General features: G+C 44.1%; 1 protein-coding gene across 2 annotated transcripts in view; it reads left to right on the forward strand.

Annotated features, from left to right (window-relative positions):
* The window catches only part of ATRN (attractin), a 131,178-nt gene that overhangs the window by 48,092 nt on the left and 60,973 nt on the right, over window positions 1-22,113 (forward strand). For both annotated transcript variants that reach the window (XM_065735982.1, XM_065735983.1), the window contains exons 11-21: window positions 4,272-4,356; window positions 6,952-7,172; window positions 8,088-8,209; window positions 8,704-8,842; window positions 9,956-10,137; window positions 11,671-11,887; window positions 13,839-14,024; window positions 14,897-15,130; window positions 16,046-16,183; window positions 20,707-20,800; window positions 21,703-21,755. In XM_065735982.1, the coding sequence (XP_065592054.1) occupies window positions 4,272-4,356; window positions 6,952-7,172; window positions 8,088-8,209; window positions 8,704-8,842; window positions 9,956-10,137; window positions 11,671-11,887; window positions 13,839-14,024; window positions 14,897-15,130; window positions 16,046-16,183; window positions 20,707-20,800; window positions 21,703-21,755 (1,671 nt within the window). The remainder of the gene's footprint in view (window positions 1-4,271; window positions 4,357-6,951; window positions 7,173-8,087; window positions 8,210-8,703; window positions 8,843-9,955; window positions 10,138-11,670; window positions 11,888-13,838; window positions 14,025-14,896; window positions 15,131-16,045; window positions 16,184-20,706; window positions 20,801-21,702; window positions 21,756-22,113) is intronic.

Genomic DNA, 22,113 nt, shown 5'->3' on the forward strand with positions numbered 1-22,113 from the left:
GTGATTTCTAGGCAAGTGCAGCAGCATTTTGGTGGCCAGCAACTTGTACACCACCTCAGACGTTCAAAAACATCCTGAATAGAGCACATATTCTTCTAATGTGTCATCCTGAAGGTTTTGAGCATGCTTTAATCCCTGAGTTAGGGAAAAAGCAGGCTGTTGGGATAGTAGCAAGCACTGGACGTTGCTGGAGCTCAGCTTCTCCATTGCATGCTCTTCTGTTAAGAGAGGGCTGGCTCTCTTGCTTCACTGAGCTGTCTGCAATAAGTTCATCTGTGTGTGCTTTGTAAGCATAAATGTCCCCATAAGTGCTATTTAATCATAGAGCTAAGAGAGCGGGTTTTATGTGGAAGGATTAGGTTTTGGTGAGGGTGAGTGGCCAGAAGAGGGCAGCATTTATTTGTGAATGTAGGGTCCATCTGCAACTGAAGACAAGGAAGAAAAGGAGATGAAATTCTATAAAAGGAGATGCATGCACCATCTAGATAATTCACACCGACGAATAATGCCGTTCTGTACTCATATCACATTCTGTCTTCTGCTCCTTATTCCTTGAAATGTGGGTTCTGGTGATTGATTCCCAGAAACGATCACATAAACCTGTATTCCTGGAAGGACTATCTGCTGAGATGTCACTCCTCCTTTGTGAAAGGAATATGCCAGTGAATGGATTACTCTGGTGATCAGTCTTTCATCCTTGTGCTATTTTGCTGTCTGGAATTGTTTCCCCACTTTCTTTGGTTTAATATCACCTCCCTGTACAATCTGCTGTGTGCTTCTAGCTAACTTTATTTTGAGTTTTTACTTTGGGATTTGATTTAGTAGTTGAGTAGGGATAGTGATAGGAGGATGGTTGGACTAGATGATCTTGTAGGTCCTTTCCAACCTTATGAACCTACTTGAGAAGCATTCAGTATATGAGGTATTTTGACAAGCACAAGGAAGTAATTTTTATCAGCTTGCATATCACTAGGGATAGCTTTTTCTTAATACACTTGCTGTCTTCCCTGCCCCAACGAACTCTTTATTAAGTGTGAAACATAAATGACACGTGTTTGAAAAAAAAAAATGCCAGCACTGAAGTTTATTTTGATTCATTGCAGTTAACAGGCACTTCCTTTCACAGGAACTACTCACTGCTGTTTGCTAGCACAGCCTTTACCAATTCCATGCCAAAAATTAGAGCTTGCATTGATTGCAGTTGGCACGAGAGTGCTGGGAGTCCTTCTTGTGCTCCTGTGTCCCTCATTTCTCAGGGCAGAGACTCTCAGGTCAGATTGTGGAAAAAACAGTTCTTCGAAGGAAGAAAGATCACTTCTTTTCCCTTCATGTCAGGGCAGTTTTGCTGGCATGATTTGCCTTGTGTCACTGAATAAAACAATGGAAAATGGACCAGAAGTGCAGCCAGGAATATGTTAGGGCACTGGTAGAAGGAGTGGAGAAAATTGAAGTTTGAGTGAAGATTTCAAAGACAGCTCTTCCTTTTAATTATCACTGTTAAAACTTATTTCTGGAATGACTTGTTTTATTTACCTTGCCATGTTTTTTATTCCTTGCCATCCCCAGATTTTGTAGTAGTGAGGCCACATGGTTGCGAGGACGTGCCATCAGTTTTGTGGCACGCAGGGAAATAGTGCTGAGATGTGCAGAGGTTCTTGGAGGGTTTTTAGATAGATCTGAGAAGGCATTAATGCCTCTTATCCTTTTGCCCTTCACTTGGCCATACTTGGGGCATATCCCATCCAATCTCTCTAGCTAACACCTTCCAGTTCTGGAAGGTGTGAGGATGACAGTGCAGCTGGCTATACACAAGTGTGTTTCTTGTTGCTTCCCAGGACCTACTTTGGTTGTGTTGGCTTTCAGCTTGGGTGAGCACTTAGGTAGAGAAGCCTCACAGTATTTTCCTGTGCCCTGAGCACCACAGTGACTGCTTAGCACTTCCCATGCTCCAAATCAGTTTCTCTGGCCTGTATGGAAGAGTTGCCTGTCCATGGCATTTGTGTCTCTGGGTGGATGAGTGCCTTCATCCAGTACTCTTCTTCCCTTCTTGATTCATAGCAGTAGAAGAACTGAGAGTGGGCTGCAGCCCTTGCATCTCTGTATGATCAACTCCATCAGTGAAAAGCAAAGGTTGTCCATTCCAAAGGGTCATGTCCCTCATGTATAGGAACTTTCTGTGTTCAGCTTTTAGGCCATTGCTGCACATAACCAAGAAGAGGCAGCCCTCATCCATTTGCCTCCCACCTCCCTTTAGATATCTATTATCAGATCCCCTCTCAGCCTTCTTTTCCTCAGACTGAACAGACCCAGGTCGCTCAGCCTCATACGGGAGATGCTCCAGGCCCTCCATCATCTTGGTGGCCCTCTGCTGGACTCCTAGGAGATCCCTGTCTTCTTGGAAGTGGAGAGCCCAGAACAGAGCACAGTACTGTAAATGTGGCCTCACCAGGGCAGAGGAGAGGGGGAGGATCAGCTCCCTTAAGCTGCTGGCCACATTCTTTGTAATACATCCCAGGATCCCACTGTCTTTCTTGGCTACCAGGGCACACTGCTGGCTCATGGCCAAGCTGTTGTCCACCAGGACACCCATGTCCTCCAGCAGCTCATCCCCATACTGGTGCATGCAGTTATTCCTCCCCGGGTGCAAGACCCTAATCTTGCTCTTGTTAAACCTCATTAGGTTCCTCCCTGCCCAGCTTTCCAGTCACAATCATTCTCTTTAATTTCTAAACAAATTTTGGCAGGAAATACTCATGCAAAACCTATACTCGTGTAACGGTCTCTTCTCCCTTTGTGACAAAAATTAAAACTTTTATTTCTCCCTTCAAAAATTCAGTTCTGATGCCAAGAGTGGAAAGAGGCTAGGTGTTTTTGTAGCATATGTGTTCTGTTTCAGTAATATATTCAATAAAATCCTGTGCATTGTAAGTTTTAGGCTTGGCTTAGCTCGTAAGTCAGGGAGAAATATATTCCTTGTAGTTTTAGAATCAGTCATTTTTTCCAGTGCTTGATCTTCGGTTAAAGATGGGAAAGAAGCTTAGAAAGCAAAACATTCCAGGCCTTCTGTTAATCTAGAAAAATATGTTTTTTGGCCTTGCATAACTCACAACTTGCTGGATGAAAAATCGCAAATCTCTGTCCAATTCTGCTGAAGTCTCCTGCTCGAAATTGAAACCATGCGTGCTTATTCCATGAGTGATGCAGGCCTAGGTTAACTTCTTCAGAAAATAGAGTAAGTGATGTTTAAAAATAAACTTCACAGTCATGATTTACCAACTGTTAAACCCAACTGACCGGCTCGTATATCTTCTATTTATCAACACTCTCGAACAAAAGTTTCTGCAGGTGCTCAGTAGAGGATCAGCTTTCTCACCCAACAGTTCTCCAATTAAATTTTGTAATGAAGTTGATTTTCTCTGCCCTCTTTGATTTATTTGTGTAGCAGTTTGGGGTTTATGGACTTCTTTTTTATGAGAGGCTCACTCCTTGTAACAACAGCTTTATCTTGCATTAGGAACTCTGTGTTTTGGGGCTCTGTAGATCGTTACAGCAGATTGACTTTTCTGTCTTAATTGCATAAATTGCATACAACTGCCTCTGGGACATTAGCCCCGAGGTGATCCCATTCCCTTTGCGAAGTTGAAGTGCTGTGAATTGGAGTGACTTTTCTTGCTTTTGTTCCTTTGATTGCTCAGTGGGTTATATGTTTCTTAGGCTGTTTTTTCCCCCATGCTGCCTAAAGGAAGAAATTACCTGAGAAGGCAAGTTAGAAATGAAGCAGAACTTATAAATGTTATGCTAATAGAAAAAGATGGAATAATCTCACATTATATTAAAAGAGAAAAACAACCAAAAATCCCTAAGCTATGATGAGTGAAAAATATTTTTAAAAACACGGATATCTACCCTCTAGGAACATAATTGCAATGAAAAAGGAGAGGAAGATAAGTCTCTGTTCTCAGTGATGCTGGTTTGAGGGCAAAACTGCAAATAATTCGCGTCTAAACAGATAAAAACCAAACTTGTTATGCAATGAAATACTCCATTTGCCAAAGAGAAGGAGCAGCTCACGTCACCACCGTTTAATTACATGTGATAGCCATGAAGCCAATAACCTGTGCTGTACAAGGCCACAAATCTGGACTGTTCAGGCAGTGGTGCACAACCACCACGTCCTTCCTTTCCCCTTCCGTCAGATGAGGCGAGGAGGGAGGTTTGGGGATGGGTTGAATTGTTGCCTGTAGCTAATCATCTCCTCTCCTTAATCCTAGCCTGCAACAAGTGGTCTGTTCTTCCTCGGCCGGGTCTCCATCACGATGTGAACAGGTTCGGACACTCAGCAGTGCTGTACAACAGGTGAGGCTGCAAAGAGGCATTTTTCATCACTCAGAGCTGTTGCAGGACACTGGTGCATGTTTGTGCTTGTGTTGATGTGTATATATACACGCAGTTAAGGAACACTGAGAGCAGAGGGTTGAGATTTGGTTGCAAATCTGCTGAAATTCCCAGATCTCTGCTCTTGGAGTGCCCTCAGTTCCTATCAGTGCTTCTACTTATGCATCTCCCCAGTTCCAAAAAGAGATCTCCTAGAAGGAGTCCAGCAGAGGGCCACAAAGATGATGGGAGGGCCTGAAGCATCTCCCCTATGAGGAAAGGCTGAGTGACCTGGGTCTGTTAAGCCTGGGGAGAAGAATGAGAGGGGATCTGATAAATATTCACTCTTTCAGAAGTCATTTCCTCATGTTTTTTATTTCTTTCTGCCCTTTTTTAGCTGCACTGACTGTGTCCAAAATCATATTTTCCCTTACGGTTTCTAATTTGCCCACGTTTTAGTTTACACAGCATATCCTGTGTCGCTCTTTACCAGAGATGTGATGTGTGGTAATTAGGTGAAATCATAGATGAGATTCCTGCCGTTAAGCATTATATCACTGCAATGATACCCACACCTCCAGGTGAACAGCTGTTGCTGTGCTCGACTGCAGAGCTGAGTTTTAGGGCATCTTCAGGGACGTGGTATTTCTTAGGAGTCTTCCATTCTGGTTCCCTGCCCCTTAGAGTACAGTACTTCTAAATCAGTAACGTTAGTTAAAGCACAGTTTAAGCCAGTCTGAAAATACTGACTTTAAAAGGAATGTGTGCTTTCAAGACAAATCCTCTTGTTCCTCAAAATCTCACTATCCCTGATTCAGTGTACACTGATTACCAGCTGTCTGTTTGCTCCCATCAAGAATAGGGAAGCCTCTGCATTAATTCTCTTCTGAACTAGGATGAAAATAATGCTTACAGTTGCTTATTATTCATACAAAACTTCTGCTCGGTTGCAGAAACTCTTCTATGCTGTCTCATTAAATATACATTTACAAACGTTGATGCACAAGGTTGGTTTTTTTTTTTTGAGTAGTGTTTTTGTCTAACTGCTGAAACTTGATGTTATGCCTAAAGCAGTTGTGATGTTATAGGAGGTTTAAAAAAAGAAAACAGAACATCTTTTTCCCCCCTCAAAAACATGAGGGGGAAATGGATCTCTGCTCAGTTGATAACAGCCATAAAAATATCTGTGGTTTTGTCGCAGCAGTGCAGCAATATGTGACAACATTGAATTGTTTTGTCACAGTTCCTGACTGCTGGTTTAATAGTGCAATACTGTCTCCCCTGTGTCAGCCTTCTTCCCTTTCTTGGCGCTGTTTTTACAGGAGGAGCCTGCATTCGTGCAGCATTTTAAGTTTATCAGGTGCCACACAGAATTGTGGCATGATTTTGGGTAGAATCACAGGATGGTTGGGTTGGAAGGGACCTTAAAGCCACTCCAGCTGAGGGCTGGGTGCCCCCCACCAGCTCAGGCTGCCCAGAGCCCCATCCATGCCCTTGGCATCTCCAAGGATGGAGCACACACAGCTCTGGGCAGCAGTGCCAGGGCCTCACCACCCAGTGGGAAAAGAATTTCCTCCTAACATCTGACCTAAATCTCCCCTTTTTAGTTTAAAGCTATTCCCCCTTTGTCCTGTCACTATCAGACTGTACAAAAATTGCTCTCCCTCCTGTTCATAAACTCTCTTTAGATACTGGAAGGGCACAGTGAGCTCTCCCCATTATCTTTCTCCTCTCCAGGCTGAACAACCGCAGCTCTCAGTCCCCCTCCGTAGCAGAGCTGCTGCAGCCCTTTGAGCATCCTTGTGGCCTTGTGGACCTGCTCCAGCAGCTCCATGTCCTTATGCCAGGGACCCCAGGACTGGGCACAGTGCTCCAGGTGGGACCTCACAAGGGCAGTGCAGAGGGGTACAGTCCCCTCCCTGCCCTGTGCCACCCCTCTGCTGATGCAGCCCAGGGTGCACATGCCTTCCAGGCTGCAAGCACACTCTGCTGGCTCTTGTGCAGCTTCTCTCCATCAGGAGCCCCAAGACCTTCTCTGCAGGGCTGCTCTCAGTGAGTTCTTCTCCCAGGCTGTAGACATTTCTGGGATTGCCCCGACCCAAGTGCAGCACCTTGCCTTTGTTGAATCTCATTAGGCTCTTGTGGACCCACATTTTGAGTCTGTCCAGGTCCCTCTGGGTGGCATCTTTTCCTTCTGTTGTATCAGCAGGCCTCTTGAGCAATAGGACGAGAGGTAATGGCCTCAAGTTCCACCAAGGGAGTGTCAGGTTGGATATTAGGAGACATTTCTTCTCAAAAAGAGCAGTCAGACACTGGCACTGCTGCCCAGGGAGTGCAGGATCACCATCCCTGGGGGTGTTCCAGAACCGTGGAGATGTGGCACTGAGAGACATGGTCAGAGGGCACGGTGGGATGGGTTGGGGTCGGATCTGGTGATGGTAGAGCTCTTTTCAAACCTTAATGATTCCACTCATGGCAACTAAGTGACATCAGCAAACTTCCTGAGAGCAAACTCAGTCCCGCTGTCCGTGTCACCGATAATGACGTTGAGGAGAAACGTGTCTTTACTTTTTCCAGCACCATGTATATATTTGGAGGCTTCAACAGCCTCCTGCTGAGTGACATCCTGAAGTACACACCGGAGAGGTGCGAGGCCTTCGTTAATGAATCCTCCTGCATGCACGCGGGGCCCGGTGTGCGCTGCGTGTGGGCTCCTGCCCGGCCTGGCTGCGTGCCCTGGGAAATGGCCACGGTGCAGCAGCAGCAAAAAGTCCTTGAGGACTGTCCTGCCAAGCCAGGTTTGTGCCACGTCCTTCCTATTTCCCTTTCTTGGTCAGCTTTTTCCTACTGTGCTTGCTCGTCCGTCCACCCCAAACAGACAGCGTCAGGCAGGGATAAGGGCTGTTGCTCTGCAGGTGGTGACCCTGAGGACTGACATTGTGAGAGCTTTCTGTTCACTGTGGGGTGAGGGAGGGGGGCCTGGGTCTGCTGTGTTACCCTGAGATAGCAGGATGAGTGGTTCACGTGCTTTCTCTCACCTCCTACACTCTTCTCTGGGCTGGGGCGTAGAGAAAGAGCACTTTTTTTTAAGGTCTGATTCCTGTGTTCTTCCCTACAATAACTTTTCAACAACTTTTCAACACGTTATCCCAATGCATTCATTGCTCTGAATTGAATTATACGAACCTCGATTCTGTAATAGATTGCAGCCTTTAATTATTTAAAAGAAATTGATGTAAAGGGACACTGCTTTGATGGGCTCTGAATGTACAATAAATTCTCACAAAACACAGGCGATAAGCAATTGGGAAGATGAAGTGGAAAGTTCAAGCTTTGCATGAAAATGCTGCGTGCAATTGAAGGGCAGGCTTTCAGCAAAATGGGTCTGCAGTGGGAGATCTCCCTGTCCTTGGGAAACGTCCTCTGGCATCGTTTGCACGTGCAGTGACAGAACATGTGTGCCCTGTGTGCTTCAGTGTCTCAGTGTGCCTTCTGCTGTTGTGTTTTGGTCATTACCTGAGCACTAAAAGCAACTGATGGTGCAAACGAGTGCAGTTCAGTCCAATGAAAGAATCTCATTTACTAACTGGTTGATAAGAGAAAAATCTCCAGGCACTTCTGTTGGGTTGTATCTTTTGCTGTATGTAATCAAGTTCTTTGAGCTCTGTCAGGAAATGCCTGTTTTTGGTCATGCAGGTTTTTTTCTTTAATAGTTGTAGACAATGAAAAATGTGATCAGATTACAGACTGCTATAGCTGTACAGCAAACACAAACAACTGTCAGTGGTGCACCGACCAGTGTATCTCAGTGCATAACAACTGCACGGAGGAGCAGGTAAAGTCTCTCTAATGCTTCTTGAGTTTCTTATTTTGCCTTTGAAATAGCAATTGCCCGGTGGTCTCCATCTGGCAGCATTATGACCCCCATTGTTTTGTTCTTTTGTGCCTTTGTGCCTCTGAGCTGCTCCCACCATTGAATTTTTCATGTGGGTCTGAGGGCTTTTCATGGGACTCCCCACTCCTGAAGTGAGGTGGATGCCTAAGGGCAGAGGGGGAGGGATGAAACTCCTGCTGTCAGTGTGACGTGGTTATCCAGCAAGGCTCAAAACCACATGGGTTTGCAGCCAGAGCCTTCCCTAGAAAAAACTCAGCCCTGGGGATCAGCTCTAGGGAGGAAAATGTCATCTGGGGGAACATCCTGTGTTGCCACTTTGGAATGTGTAGATTGTCTTGTAGATCTGAAATGTGAAGCTGAGCGTGCTAGTCCTTATGACTGTTACAAACGGATATGATTTGGATGGGAGGCCTCATTGGTGCCATTTATTTTAGGTGCCCATTACTGCTTATGAGAATTGTCCAAAGGATAACCCTGCCTATTACTGTAACAAAAGGACGAGCTGTAAAAGCTGTGCCATGGATCAAAACTGTCAGTGGGAGCCAAGGAATCAGGAGTGCATTGCTTTACCAGGTGAGTGTTACTTGGGTTGGTGTAAGCTCCACATTCACCCAATCCAAAACTAAGAGTTCTTTGCTTTGTGTCTCATTTGTTTTTCAAAACAAGACTCCCAACTCTGTGATAGTTTATTTCAGTATAGGAATAGCGTTCTTTAATCAACCCAATTTTGGCATGAAACTCCATTTCAGGTAAATTTAGAAAGTCTGATGGAAAATTTTTCAGTCCCAGTTGTCTGAAGAGCAGTGTAATCATTTGTATAATTATTAGCCTGTATTCCTCTCTCTCTCTTTTCACTTGATGAAAGCAGCACTGTTGATATAATAGGCTTCGGTGAGGTATTAGGTTTAATAATGCATGCCATTTGATTTTAGAAACCAGAATTGTGCAAAAGCAGAATGTCACACACTGGGCACATTAGGCAAATAACACCTAAGTGTATAAGGAAAGTTCTCTTATTAGCATGTTTCCAGTGGGAGCTCATAGCAGTTGTTTATTAATCTCTTCCACAGAAAGGATTTCTTTTTTCCCAGTAACTAAGAGAGAAATATAACATCATCAGTGATTGACGTGTACAATTAATAAAATGTAGAAGGAAAACAACATGGGCAGAACCTCTAAAAAGGCACGGAGGGGCTTCTCCTGGTAACTCTGGACATGCCCAGATCTGCTTTCTGCTAGACTGGGAGGGGGAATAACTGAAGAGACTTCAGAGAGGAGCTGTGAGAGTGAGAAAAACATCATCTCTTAATGTTAAGGACGAAGAGCTTGATGTGTTTAATTGGTTGGAGAGAAGGGAGCGAGGTGATCAAGTCTGTAAAAAGCCCATCTCAGAACCTGACTCTTGATAGATTTTCAGTCTGTTAGATGACTCTAAACCTAGGCTTTGGACCTGAGCATTGGCTCTGCACAGTGGTTTGAGTTGGAAGGGACCTCTAAAGGGCCTCTGGTCCCACTCCCTGCAATGCACAGGGACACACACAGCTCCCTCAGTGCTCTGAGCCCCGTCTCCTGACCTTGGGTGCCTCAGGGGTGGGACACCCACCACCTCAAGATCTCTCACCCCTCAGAACGTTGTGAAAGTCACTAACACCTCTGCTTTTACTCTTTTCTTTCCCCCCTCCCCAGAAAATATCTGCGGAACGAACTGGCATTTGGTCAGCAACTCTTGCCTGAAAATCACAAATGCAAAGGAGAACTACGATCACGCCAAGCTGTCCTGCAGGTCCAGTGGTGCCTCGCTGGCATCTCTCACCACCCAGAAAAAGGTGGAATTTGTTCTGAAGGAGTTGCAGAAGATGCAGTCTTTGGTGAGGGCTTCTCTTTTATGTCCTCTGAGTAATTAAGCTCTGGCTGTGGAGGAGTCCTTGCTGCGGTGCCGTGTGCTCGGCGTGGAGCAGACATGCCTCTTAAGTGAGAAGGACTGATCTTCCTTTTGAAATTCAACACACCCTATGGGTGTTTTTGAAGTGAAATCGTAGAGAATGTAAATGGGAAAGATAAATACAAACATACACAGTGCCTCAAAGGTATCGCTTTCTGTAATGAAATCACACACGCATTTCCCTTGTGGGATACATGACTGAGAGGGGAGTGTGAGTGGTTCTCTCGTGACATGTACACAGTATTTTATAAATAAAGGTCCCTTTGGGGGCGCCGGAGGCATTTAAAATAAAGCATTTAAAACTGTTTATTCTGCTCAGGAAAGCACTGTTTAAAATGTCAGCTTCTTAACTCTGCAGACCTGCTTGGCTTATTGGGACTTACTTACGTTTGATTTAGTGGCAGGTGCTTTGCTGTCTGAGCCAGTGAGGAGTGAGTTGGAATCCATCTCTCCTCACACAGCAGGAAAATAAATATTGTTTTTTTTTTTTACCAGCCACTTGCAGAAGTGCAGAGGTATTTGGGGCAGGTTGTGTGAGGGGTGCTCAAACCTTAGCAAAGAGTGGTGCTCTTGGGCTCTGAAAGCTTGCTCTGAGCTGCAGGTCAGCGTGCCCCCTCCTGGGCCTCGGGGGTGGCAATGAGGAAGAGGTTTCTGTAGGAAAAATGAGACTGGAGGCAGTAGGATTGGTAGTTCTCAGTGAGGAGCATACTTCAGTACTGAAGAGAAATATTGCCCTGTTGAAACGAGCGTTTCCTGCTTTGATTCCCTTTGTGATTTTCAAGTGGCATTTCAACACGTGTAGGGTTTTCGGAGGGGATTCAACTTAGCTAGTGTAAGTTAAGGGTCAGTTTGCACAAGGCTGCATGTTAACTCTTACATGAAGAGAAGCCAAGCCCTGGGATACTACGAAACAGTTCCAGAAGTGTCATGTAAATTCCTAAAGATGAATTAGCAATCCTTCCCTAACAGCACTTGCTCCTTTACATTGAAGGAAAAACATATTCCATGTACATATTTCTTCCTACTATGGTATCCTTTAAAATGTGAGCCCTAGGAATGGAAATATTAACCCTTTTAGTTGGTATTAAGTGGTTATAAGATGGGAAATGGTTTTGCTAAAGGGACATCTGTAGCTAAAGGAAGGCTGTAGGGTAGGTACACTTGAAGTTGTGTAGGGGACTTGCAGCTGACTTCATAGTGAGCTGGTGTGAGTGTTTGACTTGTGTCCCTCCTGATGCAGATAAATAGAAACATAGTGTGAAAAGAATAATAATCACTGGTATTTCCAGAAGAATTTCTCTACCACTGCAGCATTTAATTCACGGAGAAACACATCACCCCCATACACTTTTGCAACACCAATTTGTCCAAGTTACTTACGAGCACTGTGTGGTGATGTTTATTATCGTACCAAAGATAAATAAAGCTGTGTAATAACTCTCCCCCTCTGTATTTCTAGTCCAAAGCGTTGACTCCATGGGTTGGCCTGAGGAAAATCAACGTGTCCTACTGGTGCTGGGAGGACATGTCACCCTTCACCAACACCCTGCTCCAGTGGCTCCCCGATGAACCCAGTGATGCTGGATTTTGTGGTTATCTGGCTGAGCCTTCCAGCCAGGGACTGAAGGCAGCAACGTGCATCAACGAGGTCAATGGCAGTGTCTGCGAAAGGGCAGGTAACAGAGGCTCTGAGAGTGGAAGGGACCTTTAAAAGTCATCTAATTCAATTCCCATGCAATGAACAGGGACATGCACAGCTAGATCAGGTGCTCTGAACCCCATCCAGCCTGGCCTTGAGTGTCTCCAGGGACAGGGCATCCACTAACTCTATGGGCATACTGTGCCAGTCCTCACCACCCTCATTTTAAAAGACTTTTTCCTTTTGTCCAGCCTAAAGCTACCCTCCGTTAAGCCTGAAACCATTTCCCCTTGTTCCATCACCACAATAGTCTATCCCCTTCTTTCCTGTGGCTCCCCTTTAGATAATGAAATGCTCCTGTAGGGGTCACCTCAGAACCTTCTCTTCTCCCCCTCCTTAGGGGGCAGGTTGACATGTTGATATATTTCCCTGGGAGTAAAAAGGATCCCATTTTTTCTTTCCCATTTGCATCACGATTTTGCTGAAGAAAAGCAGTTCTGAAGATGTGTCTTGTGTAGGTATTCCACACAGGGATCAGACGTTATAAATAACTCCATGCTTACGCTGCTAACTGTACAATTCTTAAAGTACATTAGAGTTTAATTATTTTTCTCTAAATTGCATACCTGATTGTGACATTTAGGTTAATTATGGTATGGAGCTGTTTAAAAATAAATAAATAAAAGCGACTTTCCAATTGAACTCCCCTTCCTCCCCTACCAGGCTCCGTTGCCAGAGGAGGATTTTATCAAAGTTTGAAATTAATTGGGCAAGACACTTTGGAGATAGGAGAACTTTGAAAGAGAAGCTATCTGCTTTTGGGAAAAGTCTTCTGGCTTTGTTGGAACTGCATATCTTTTTTTTTTTTTTTAGTGGTTTGGTCTGTTAACTCTGCTCAGTTATTATAGCTGATTATTTCTGAATACCAATTAGTGCCTTTTAAATTTTGAGTAAGTCGGCTTATTACGTAACATCTGTAAGTTTTAAGCTGAGCATCATGGAAGTGCAGGGTGCAGACTGTGAATGTGGAATCCTAACTCAGATTTTTCTCTTTCAACTGAGAGCCTTTGGAATTGTAAATTGCAAAGCTTTCACATGTTTTGATGGTCTCTGATCAGTCACTTGAAGTGGATGGTGAAGCACTGACTCAGACCGGCAGTTCCTGACTTGGTTCTGCTTTCAGTACTTGTTTTATGCATGGAACTGGTCAAATTACTTAAAACACACCCCAGTATGCTTAGTTTGGGTTTCTTCCCTGTCTAGAACTGGAACAGGCTGCAGGGAAGTGGTGGAGTCCCCATCCCTGGCAGTCTTTTCCAGTTTAGATGATTCTGATTCCCAACACTTTGATTGGGAAAATAGGTAAGGAGCACATAAACAAAACTGTTGTGATAAATAGTGTTATAAATGTGATCTTCCAGTTGTTTTCTGACCACTTTTGAAATCATTATGGATAAGCTTAATAAGATAAATGGTTTTACGGTGCTTATGGTCTGATTTTTGGCTGGTGCTCTGTGGAGCCAGCAGCTGGACTCACTGATCCTTACAGATCCCTTCCAAGTTGGGATATTCTGTAATTCTATCACTTTTCTCATTTGAATATCTCATAGAATCATTAAGGTTGGAAAAGACCTCACCAAGTCCAACCATCAGCCCACCCTTCCATGCCCATGTCCCTCAGTGCTACATTTACCCTTCTACTGAAGGGACAGTGACTCCACCACCAACCTGGGCAGCCTTTTCCAATTCCTCACCATTGTTTCAGGGAAAAAGTCCTTCCATATATTCAACCTGAACCTCCCTTAGCCCAACAGAAGTCCATTACATCCGATTACCTGTTGTTGGACTGGGCTCGAGCACCAGCACGCTATGAAAGATCTATTTCACTTTTAGGATACTGAGCTATTTTCCAAGTCTTGAATAACCAACTTTGGGGTTTGTTACCTGTGGGTTTCTGGCCCAGAGCTGACCCTTGCCTCCTCCCACAGCCAACCACAGTGCCAAGCAGTGCCGCACGCCCTGTGCCCTGCGCACCATGTGCAGTGAGTGCACGAGTGGCAGCTCTGAGTGTATGTGGTGCAGCAACATGAAGCAGTGTGTGGACTCCAACGCCTACGTGGCCTCCTTCCCCTATGGGCAGTGCATGGAGTGGTACACCATGAGCAGCTGTCCACGTGAGTCCTTGCTTTTGCTTCCAAAGGGGTGGGGAGAGGTCTGGTGTTTGCCAACAGAGTTCAGTGAGCTCTGCTCTTTGGTTATCCTGTACCATTGTGTTCACAGAAGTCTTCAAAAGCACGGCCCTGGGAGCTTGGAGTGTGCAGCTCAGTCCTGCAGAATCTTCTGTGTCATGTAAAGAGTTAAAGAGAATTGGGATCTGATAATGGGCACTATAGTTAAACTCAATGGCACATAGTCTGGGCTTTCAAATGATGAAATCTCAACTTCTTTTTACAGAAGAAGTGCTTGCTTCGTTATTTGAATTCCTACCTTTCCAATTAAAGCTCTTACATAATTTCATGTGATTAACTTCTTTTTGCATCTCTTCTGTGTCTTCTGTTCCTATGTGGAATCATCAAATCCAAGTTACAGTTTGCACGTGTGTCCTCAATTGTTGCCTATGCATACCTCGCAGTAGAAATCTTGTATTTAAAATTAACAGTTTTCCTTTTTTGTTGTTGTTTCTTTTGCTTTGGAATAGCTCACTTATGGTTTGCGGATCAAAGAGAGATTTTCTGTAGGTGGGAACACTCAGCTCTGTTTTCTGTGGGTGCTATTCAGTGGTTAGAGAGGCCTTACACGGGTTGTTTCCTAACTTCTGTTCCGTTGTTTCCTAATTCACTGATTGGTTCAACCTTTGTTAATTAAGATTCTAGAATAAATATGCTGATGGGAATGAGAATTGATCCCTCTTGCTCTGAATATCAGAATAAATATTTACAGACTTTGGGGAGAAAATTAATTCAAATCACAAAAGGGCTCTCCTTAACTTCTGAGACAGTGACTTATGTCACAATTTGATTTGATTTGATTTTTTTTTTTTTAATAGCTGAAAACTGCTCAGGCTACTGCACGTGCTCTCACTGCCTGGAGCAGCCTGGCTGTGGTTGGTGCACGGATCCCAGCAACACCGGCAAGGGAAAGTGCATCGAGGGCTCCTACCGAGGTCCAGTCAAGATGCCAACCCCCTCTGCAACAGGGAAACAAAGCCTGGAGCCTGTCCTCAATGTCAGCATGTGTCCTGAAGAGAACAATTATAACTGGTCCTTTATCCAGTGTCCGGGTGAGTGGGTGAAGCGTAACGAAGCTAAATGCAGGGTGGGCAGCTTCCTAAGATTGTAGTGATGTCTCTATTCTTAGCTGTTAAATGGAGGGAGAAAAAGAGCTTGGAAGACACAGTGAAGAACACAGTTTGAGGTGGAAATACTTGAGCTATCTTCAGGACAGCTGCAGAGATTTGCTTCTTGAAGACCAGCTTCAAGAAACATGGGATTGTGGCTCTTAAGGATATGAAATAGATAGATAAGGATAGAATGGCTTGGGTTGGAAGGGATCTCAAAGATCATCTAGTCCCAACCCTCAGTGGTTGGACGTGGCTTAGTGGACACGGTGCGAATGGGTTGGTACTGGACTTGATGATCTTTTAGGTCTTTTCCAACCTTTATGATTTTATGATTTTAATTTTTTCCCTAATCCGTGCGTTGTTCTAATGAGATTTTTCCCTTTCTTCAAACCTTTACTGAGTTTTTAGCCTTTATTTATGTATTCATTTTAAGGTTTCTTAAAAGGAATGTCAATTCTTCCTTTGACAGTTGATTCAGCTATTGTTATTTCTTAGGGAAATGCTGAAATAATGTTTTTGACATGAAATACATAGACTAAAATTACTGAATTGCTGTTAAAACCTCTCTTCCCCTTACATCCTTGTAAACTTATCCCATCAGCTGCTTCCATTTCCATCTGTCCAATATTCAGGAAGTGATTATAGAGTTCAGTTTTCTGTTTGCTGCTTTAAATTTCAAGTTTTCAGTGCATGCTTCTCTTTGAGTTTACGTATCTCTGGCAAGACTCCAAGAACCTCTTTGAAAGTTTTATGAAGTGGTTTCATTGGGCTCCTCCAGAAGTCACAGACTTCTGAGGTGCCCTGTGCAAGTGCTGCATTTGAGCACGGATGCTCATCCTTTTCTGTTTTCTTCAGCCTGCCAGTGCAATGGGCACAGTAAGTGCGTAAATGAAAGCATCTGTGAGAAGTGTGAAAATCTGACAACTGGCAAACACTGTGAAACTTGTATTTCTGGCTACTACGGTGATCCTACTAACGGAGGAACATGCCAACGTAAGTGATGCCTGAATTCTTCCTTTGCTGAATGCATTGATGTTTTATTGCACTTTAGTCATTCCTCTGCTGTCTTAACTGAAATTATATCCCAGTAGTGTGTTTCCTTCCTGCAAGCAAGGCACCATCCTTGCTTCTTTGAATCAGAGATACAGAAATGGCATGGTGAAGTTCTTTGATGCATGTCTCACAAGATTAAGATGGTTTTTCCCCTCCTTTGTAAATTTCAAACGACCACGCTGGAAAATGAGCTACCTTTCTTGTTTGACAATCCTGTTTTGAAAAGAAACGGTGTTAATCCCAATGTCTTGGACAAATTTCCACTTATCTAAGGTCCACTTTCTATTACATTTGGTTAATGTGTCGTGCATTTATTATTATGAATGTCTGCTTCATAAAAGGATTGCCATATTTCATTGAGGGGTTGGCTGGATTTCAGTTGAGGATTAGGTGATCTCTGCTGAAATTGCATTTTAAGTTTGTAATGTGCTTTCGGTCTCTTTGGCACAAAGTAATTTTTCGGTTGTGTAAGATCCAGTTAACAAAATGGAAGGAATTCTTTCTTGAAGGACCTGTGTAGTAATACAGAGTATTCAGTAATACAGAGAAATAAACGTGTGGGATTTGGAGTTGTGTCCTTGAACCTTGCAACGGTGTTCAGAAGTGCTGCAAATTGTGCAGTGCTGTAGAGTGGGGACACCAGTTGTAAACCAACATCCAGCTGTGAGAGGGGAAATGCAGAAATGAGGTAATATGGCCCTTGAAGGGCTTTGGTGGAGTGCAGTTAGGTGGAGTGTGTCTTTGACACTTTATTTTAAGACGTTATCTGTAAGATTAAATAATGCTGATATTCCTGAGCTCATTTTGCATGAAGATAATTTGAAGTGTGGGTCTGAATAAATTGAGACTGAGTTGGCATGAGGAAACGTACAATCCTGCTCTGAGCATTTGGGTTTAATCATTGGATCACAGCGTGCCTTTTCCTATTAGTTGCATTTCTGTGCTTGTGAAAATTCAAGAGTAAGTTCCTTTAGACTCTTCCGTACGAGGATTGTCCAAAAATAGTTTCGTGTCGAGATAATGTATGATAGACTGAAGTCACTCAGATGCCTGAAAAAGAAATCAGAAAATGTGTTGAGAGACTTTGGAGCAGCGTTCGTTCGCTATCTGATGAAACCAGTAGCTCATGTCAAAAGTGCTTTGCTCTCAAGTGCTTTGGGCCCAGGTTTTTAATTTGCTGTGGTTTAATGCTGTTTGCTGTGATGGCAAAAGAAATGGGGGAAGCAGGGAGCTGGGCAGCAAGACCAGTGTGGATCAGGGGAGGTAAAACGAGAGGAAATCATCACATCTGATGCAGCCAAAGTGATTACTGCCCGTAGAAGTCCTGCTCTGTGAAAAGGATTCCAGAAGGGAATGCTTCAGATGAGGATCAGCTGATGGACTGTGGATCAAACTCCTGCTTTCTCTCTCATTTAAGCTGCAATCTCTCCCTCAGTGCTGTGCTGATCCCACTCTCCTTGGGCGCTGATGTGTGCTGCTCTGTTTGAGAGCCCATGGTCACATCTGTGGGAATATATATCTGTGGGAACATTTGATAGACTCCATCTCAGTGAACAGGCACTGAACACTTAGTACGAGTACAGAGAGGTTGTGGAGACGTTCAAGTCCTGCCTGGACACCCACCTGTGCAACCTGCTCTAGGGAGCTGCTTTGGCAGGGGGATTGGACTCGATGAGTCCCTTCCAACCCCTACAATTCTGCGATTCTGTGAGTCCAATCCAGGGGTCATAAATATCCCCAAAATGTCACATATTCAATACTGGTGAAACACGGGTGGGAGTATTTCCAATTCTGATGAGATGTCAGGAGGCTGAGAGGTGCTGTAGGGTCAGTAGTAGCCTTTCAAATATTTAAAGCTGTGCAGAGTGAAATGCAATGGAGGAAGAGGAATGAGTGAATAGAACTAGATGCCTTTTCCTGCTGCTCTATTCCACTGGGGTGGGTGAACTTTTGCTATCTCACTTGTGTTTAAGAGTTGTTAACAAACTGCTGTTACCTCTGAACGAATTGCTTGTGTATCATCACAGGCATTGGTGTTTGCAGAGCTGGGCAGATAATAACTGAGTGGCAGGTAAGTCAGCAGTTGCTTTTAGGAAGTGCCCGACGTGGAGCGGTGTTAATCAAGGAAGGGCAGGAATTGCAGTACACCAAATGTAAAAATAGCTGCAAGGTGCTTTCTCTGTATTCAGGACTTTTTTGAAATTTCTGATTAAAAGTTTCCCATGAAAATATGCTGGCGGTAGATAAGGAAGTTATTTGCAAGAGAAGGGAGGGTGCTATTGTGCCAGCAATCAGATTGCTGCTGTGGCAGCTCTTCCATGTGCATCTGCCAAGTGCTTGCTGGTGGCACAGTGGTGCCAGCTCCCCCCAGGTGCTTGGGGACAGGAGTTCTTGTCATGGGAAGGTAGGTCAGCCATCGAGGTGCTGAAGCATCCCAAAGGCAGGAGGATATGATGCGATCCCATTGATGGTCTCTGTATGAATCTGAGACTCAGGGATTGTGAAGAAGGTGGGAGGAGCCTTGCTGTGAGGCAGATCAGGCTCATCTTTGGGTTCACATGGAGAAGAGGAAGTTGAGAGGGATCTGATCAGTGCAGGAGTCAAGGGGATGGGGCCAGGCTCTTTCTGGTGATGCCCAGCAACAAGGCAAGGGGCACTGGGCACCAACTGGAACTCACAAAATCTATCAGAACCTGAGAAAGAAGTTCTATGCCTTTGAGGGTGGCAGAGCACTGGCACAAACTGCCCAGAGAGGTGTTGGAGTCACTTTCTCTGGGGATACTCAAACCCATCTGGTTGCTTTCCTGAGCAACCTGTAGTTGGTAAACTGCTTTTAGGGGGCTTGGACTTGGGGAACTTCAGAGTTCTCTTCCAACCCCTTCTGTTCTGTGGTCCAGCAAGGCTTTCTAGTGCATTTTGTTAATAGGTTGTTTTCAACCTCTTTATGTCCTGAAAAGCCACATGAAAATCTCTGTCCTCTGTGCATCTTCCAGTCCTTCACTGAAAGATCTCCAGTAATGGGACTCATAGGAAAATGTGTAACTAGGGTTGCGTTTCTAAATAGAGATGTTGGAGTGTTAAACCTTCTTGTCTAATGAGCAAAGTGAGGAAGGACCAAGCATCAATGCTCCAGATACCATCACCTGCATGTAAGCAACGCAGAACTGGAAACTTCTCCTTATTTATACACGTTATTGTTGAATATTGAACAGATTTCACTCGGCTTATGTTTTGCAAAGCAGAAGGAAGTAGAAGACATACTCAGTAGCATTAAGAAGTGTTATTTTTTCCAGTGCCACTAATGAGAAGTGTGTTTGCTTCACGGAACACAATGACTTTGTCAAATCTTCATTCGTCCACTTGCTTCCACAATAGCCCTTTGTGCCTCTTCCTATTTTGTTCCGTGTTGCTGCTAGGAAACCACTCATCCACAGATGAGAAGCACAATTAAGTGTCTGTGATACAATACAGCTTCCATTACACGACAGTACAAAAGAGGCATCAAAAGGATCCATAAAATAAAGTGCAAGGTGGACAAGAACACTCGGGATGAGGACTTCCTCTGAGAACCTGCTGGTACATTGTGGCACGTGCCTTGAAATGCTTTGACACCATCCTTTAAAGCGTGCCACTTCAGCAAATGAGGGAGAGACTGCAAATGAGGGATCTTTACATCCTCTTCCCCCTCCTCACGGCTCCATGTGCATACATCTTCCAGGCCACTGACAGAGCAAACTGAAAGGCACCCACGGTCTGGGAGAAAGTCTTAGATCCATTATTTTAATTAGAGGAAAGATGACTTCAGTGACGACTTCATCTTATTTTTTGCACATACCTCTGCTGCTTCTGTATAAACAAAGCTCTCCGAGCGTGTCAACACGAGTGTTTTAATTGCAATTAGGAGTGCTCTTCGGAGGCACATTCACCGTGTGCTGAGGGACATGCAGCTGCCTCAAAGTGTATTGGGGTTCGTGCCCCTAAGTTCTCAAAGCACAGACATCAAAGATCTCACACTGGCAGATGCAGTTCCTTGAAGGACGTTTCCTCAGCAGATTTATTTCTTGAAGAAGCCCTGAAAGCACCGGGAGCTTTGCTTTGCTTGCAAAGAACAGAGATCAGAGTTTTCTCTTTGTTGAAATGAAATGTGTTAGCAAGCCCCAAATAATCTGAAACAGTGTCCTTTTCCCACCCATGCTGATACCTCTTGTGCTCTCTCACGACACGAGGGGAAGTGAAATAGATTTTGGAGGCTTAAAAAGAAGCAGTCGGATTGTGGTTTCAAACAAAACACCATCCCTGGAACCAGTCTGACACACATCTGTTTTCCCACAGCCCCGAGAAACCAGAGGGCACCCAAAGAGTTTTCATGCGCACGTTAATTGTTGATGTGTCACCGTTTGCTTACGAAATGTTCATTTTGCTTTGTTCAACGTTGCAACCCTTTTCCTCCCTCTGCTCTCCAGCTTGCAAGTGCAATGGTCACGCCTCCGTCTGCAACACCAACACGGGGAAGTGTTTCTGCACCACCAAGGGGATCAAAGGAGACGAGTGTCAACTGTGAGTCCCTTTCACTTTGTTGTTGGGAAGCCAAGGGCCGTGCACACGCTGGCATGGAGCCCCCTCGTGCTTTAGGGACTGTATTTATGATGTCTGTGCTCATCTCTTCCTGCTGACAGCTGACTGACTCCATTGGCTGTGCAGCCAGCCATGCTTCCCCCAGGGGAGAGCAGGAACAAAATGATTGCCTGAAGATTTCCATTTTAACGTTTCCATGGGGGACGTCATGCAGAATGGATGGGGCAAAAATAATGCCCCTGCTCCCCTCCCCCCCCCCCAGAATGTGCATATTTTTGCTTCATCCGTAGCTTGATCCCAGTTTCTTTCTAATTGGTTGATCTCCACTCTGTCTTCTGGGGGAATATAAATACGTCTGAAATAAGACTTCAACATTGGGGCATTTTAATGGAGCTGTTTCAGAGCAACAAATTTGCTGGAGGTTTCTCTGCAGCATAACAGAAATGCTTTTAGTGTAATGTTAGTGGAAGTAATTTCATTTCAAATAATTTCATTGACAGGTTTATTTTTAAAGCATTACATTAGCAAATGTTTAGAGGACTGGATCCTGAAATGGACATCAATGCAAATGGAAACTTCAGTTTTTGACTATAGTAACACAGTTCCATCCATTGTGAGGAGCTATTAAACGCATTCCAAGTGAATACAAAGTTAATTTCCATCATTTTGTATTTTATTTTAATTCTCTTCTAGTTTGTCTTGCAGGGATCTGGCAAATTTGTGTAATTTCTTCAGCAGCAGAGTGCAGCTCAGACGTATTTTTTATTTTTAATTGCATAGTGTTATTGGAACAGGTGGTGTTTTCTGATTTTTAGCGTCCGGGTATAAATAGAAGTGGGGAAAAAGAAAAAAAAAAAAACCTTCAAAATATTTGTTTTCTTTAGGTGCGAAGTTGAAAACAGATATCAGGGAAATCCACTTAAAGGAACATGTTACTGTGAGTACATTTGGGATTGTGTTTGTAGATAACAAGTGTTTGACGTTTAAAATACCCTATTTAAAACTCAGTTACCACAGATCAGCTTACAGCCTGGGAGATTAAGGCTAGAAAAGACTTTTTTAGAACTTCAGCTTTCACTGGAAAAAAGTCAGTATGCTCTTCTTGATGTCACTGTTGGGCTTTCACAACAAACTGTTGAAAGTGTTTCACGTGACACGAACATGAAATCTGGTTTTCTGGAAAATACTTGGAAATACATGCCTAATAAGTCAACGTCAAAGCAGGCCTGCAGATTTTTTTGTGAGTGCAGAATGAGTAAAGCTTCAAAATCCCCACATTTCTTCTGAAATGAACA

This window comes from Cyrtonyx montezumae, unplaced genomic scaffold, assembly GCF_038088225.1.
Source record: "Cyrtonyx montezumae isolate F1298 unplaced genomic scaffold, pur_monq_1.0 scaffold_2, whole genome shotgun sequence".
NCBI classification, from domain to species: domain Eukaryota; kingdom Metazoa; phylum Chordata; class Aves; order Galliformes; family Odontophoridae; genus Cyrtonyx; species Cyrtonyx montezumae.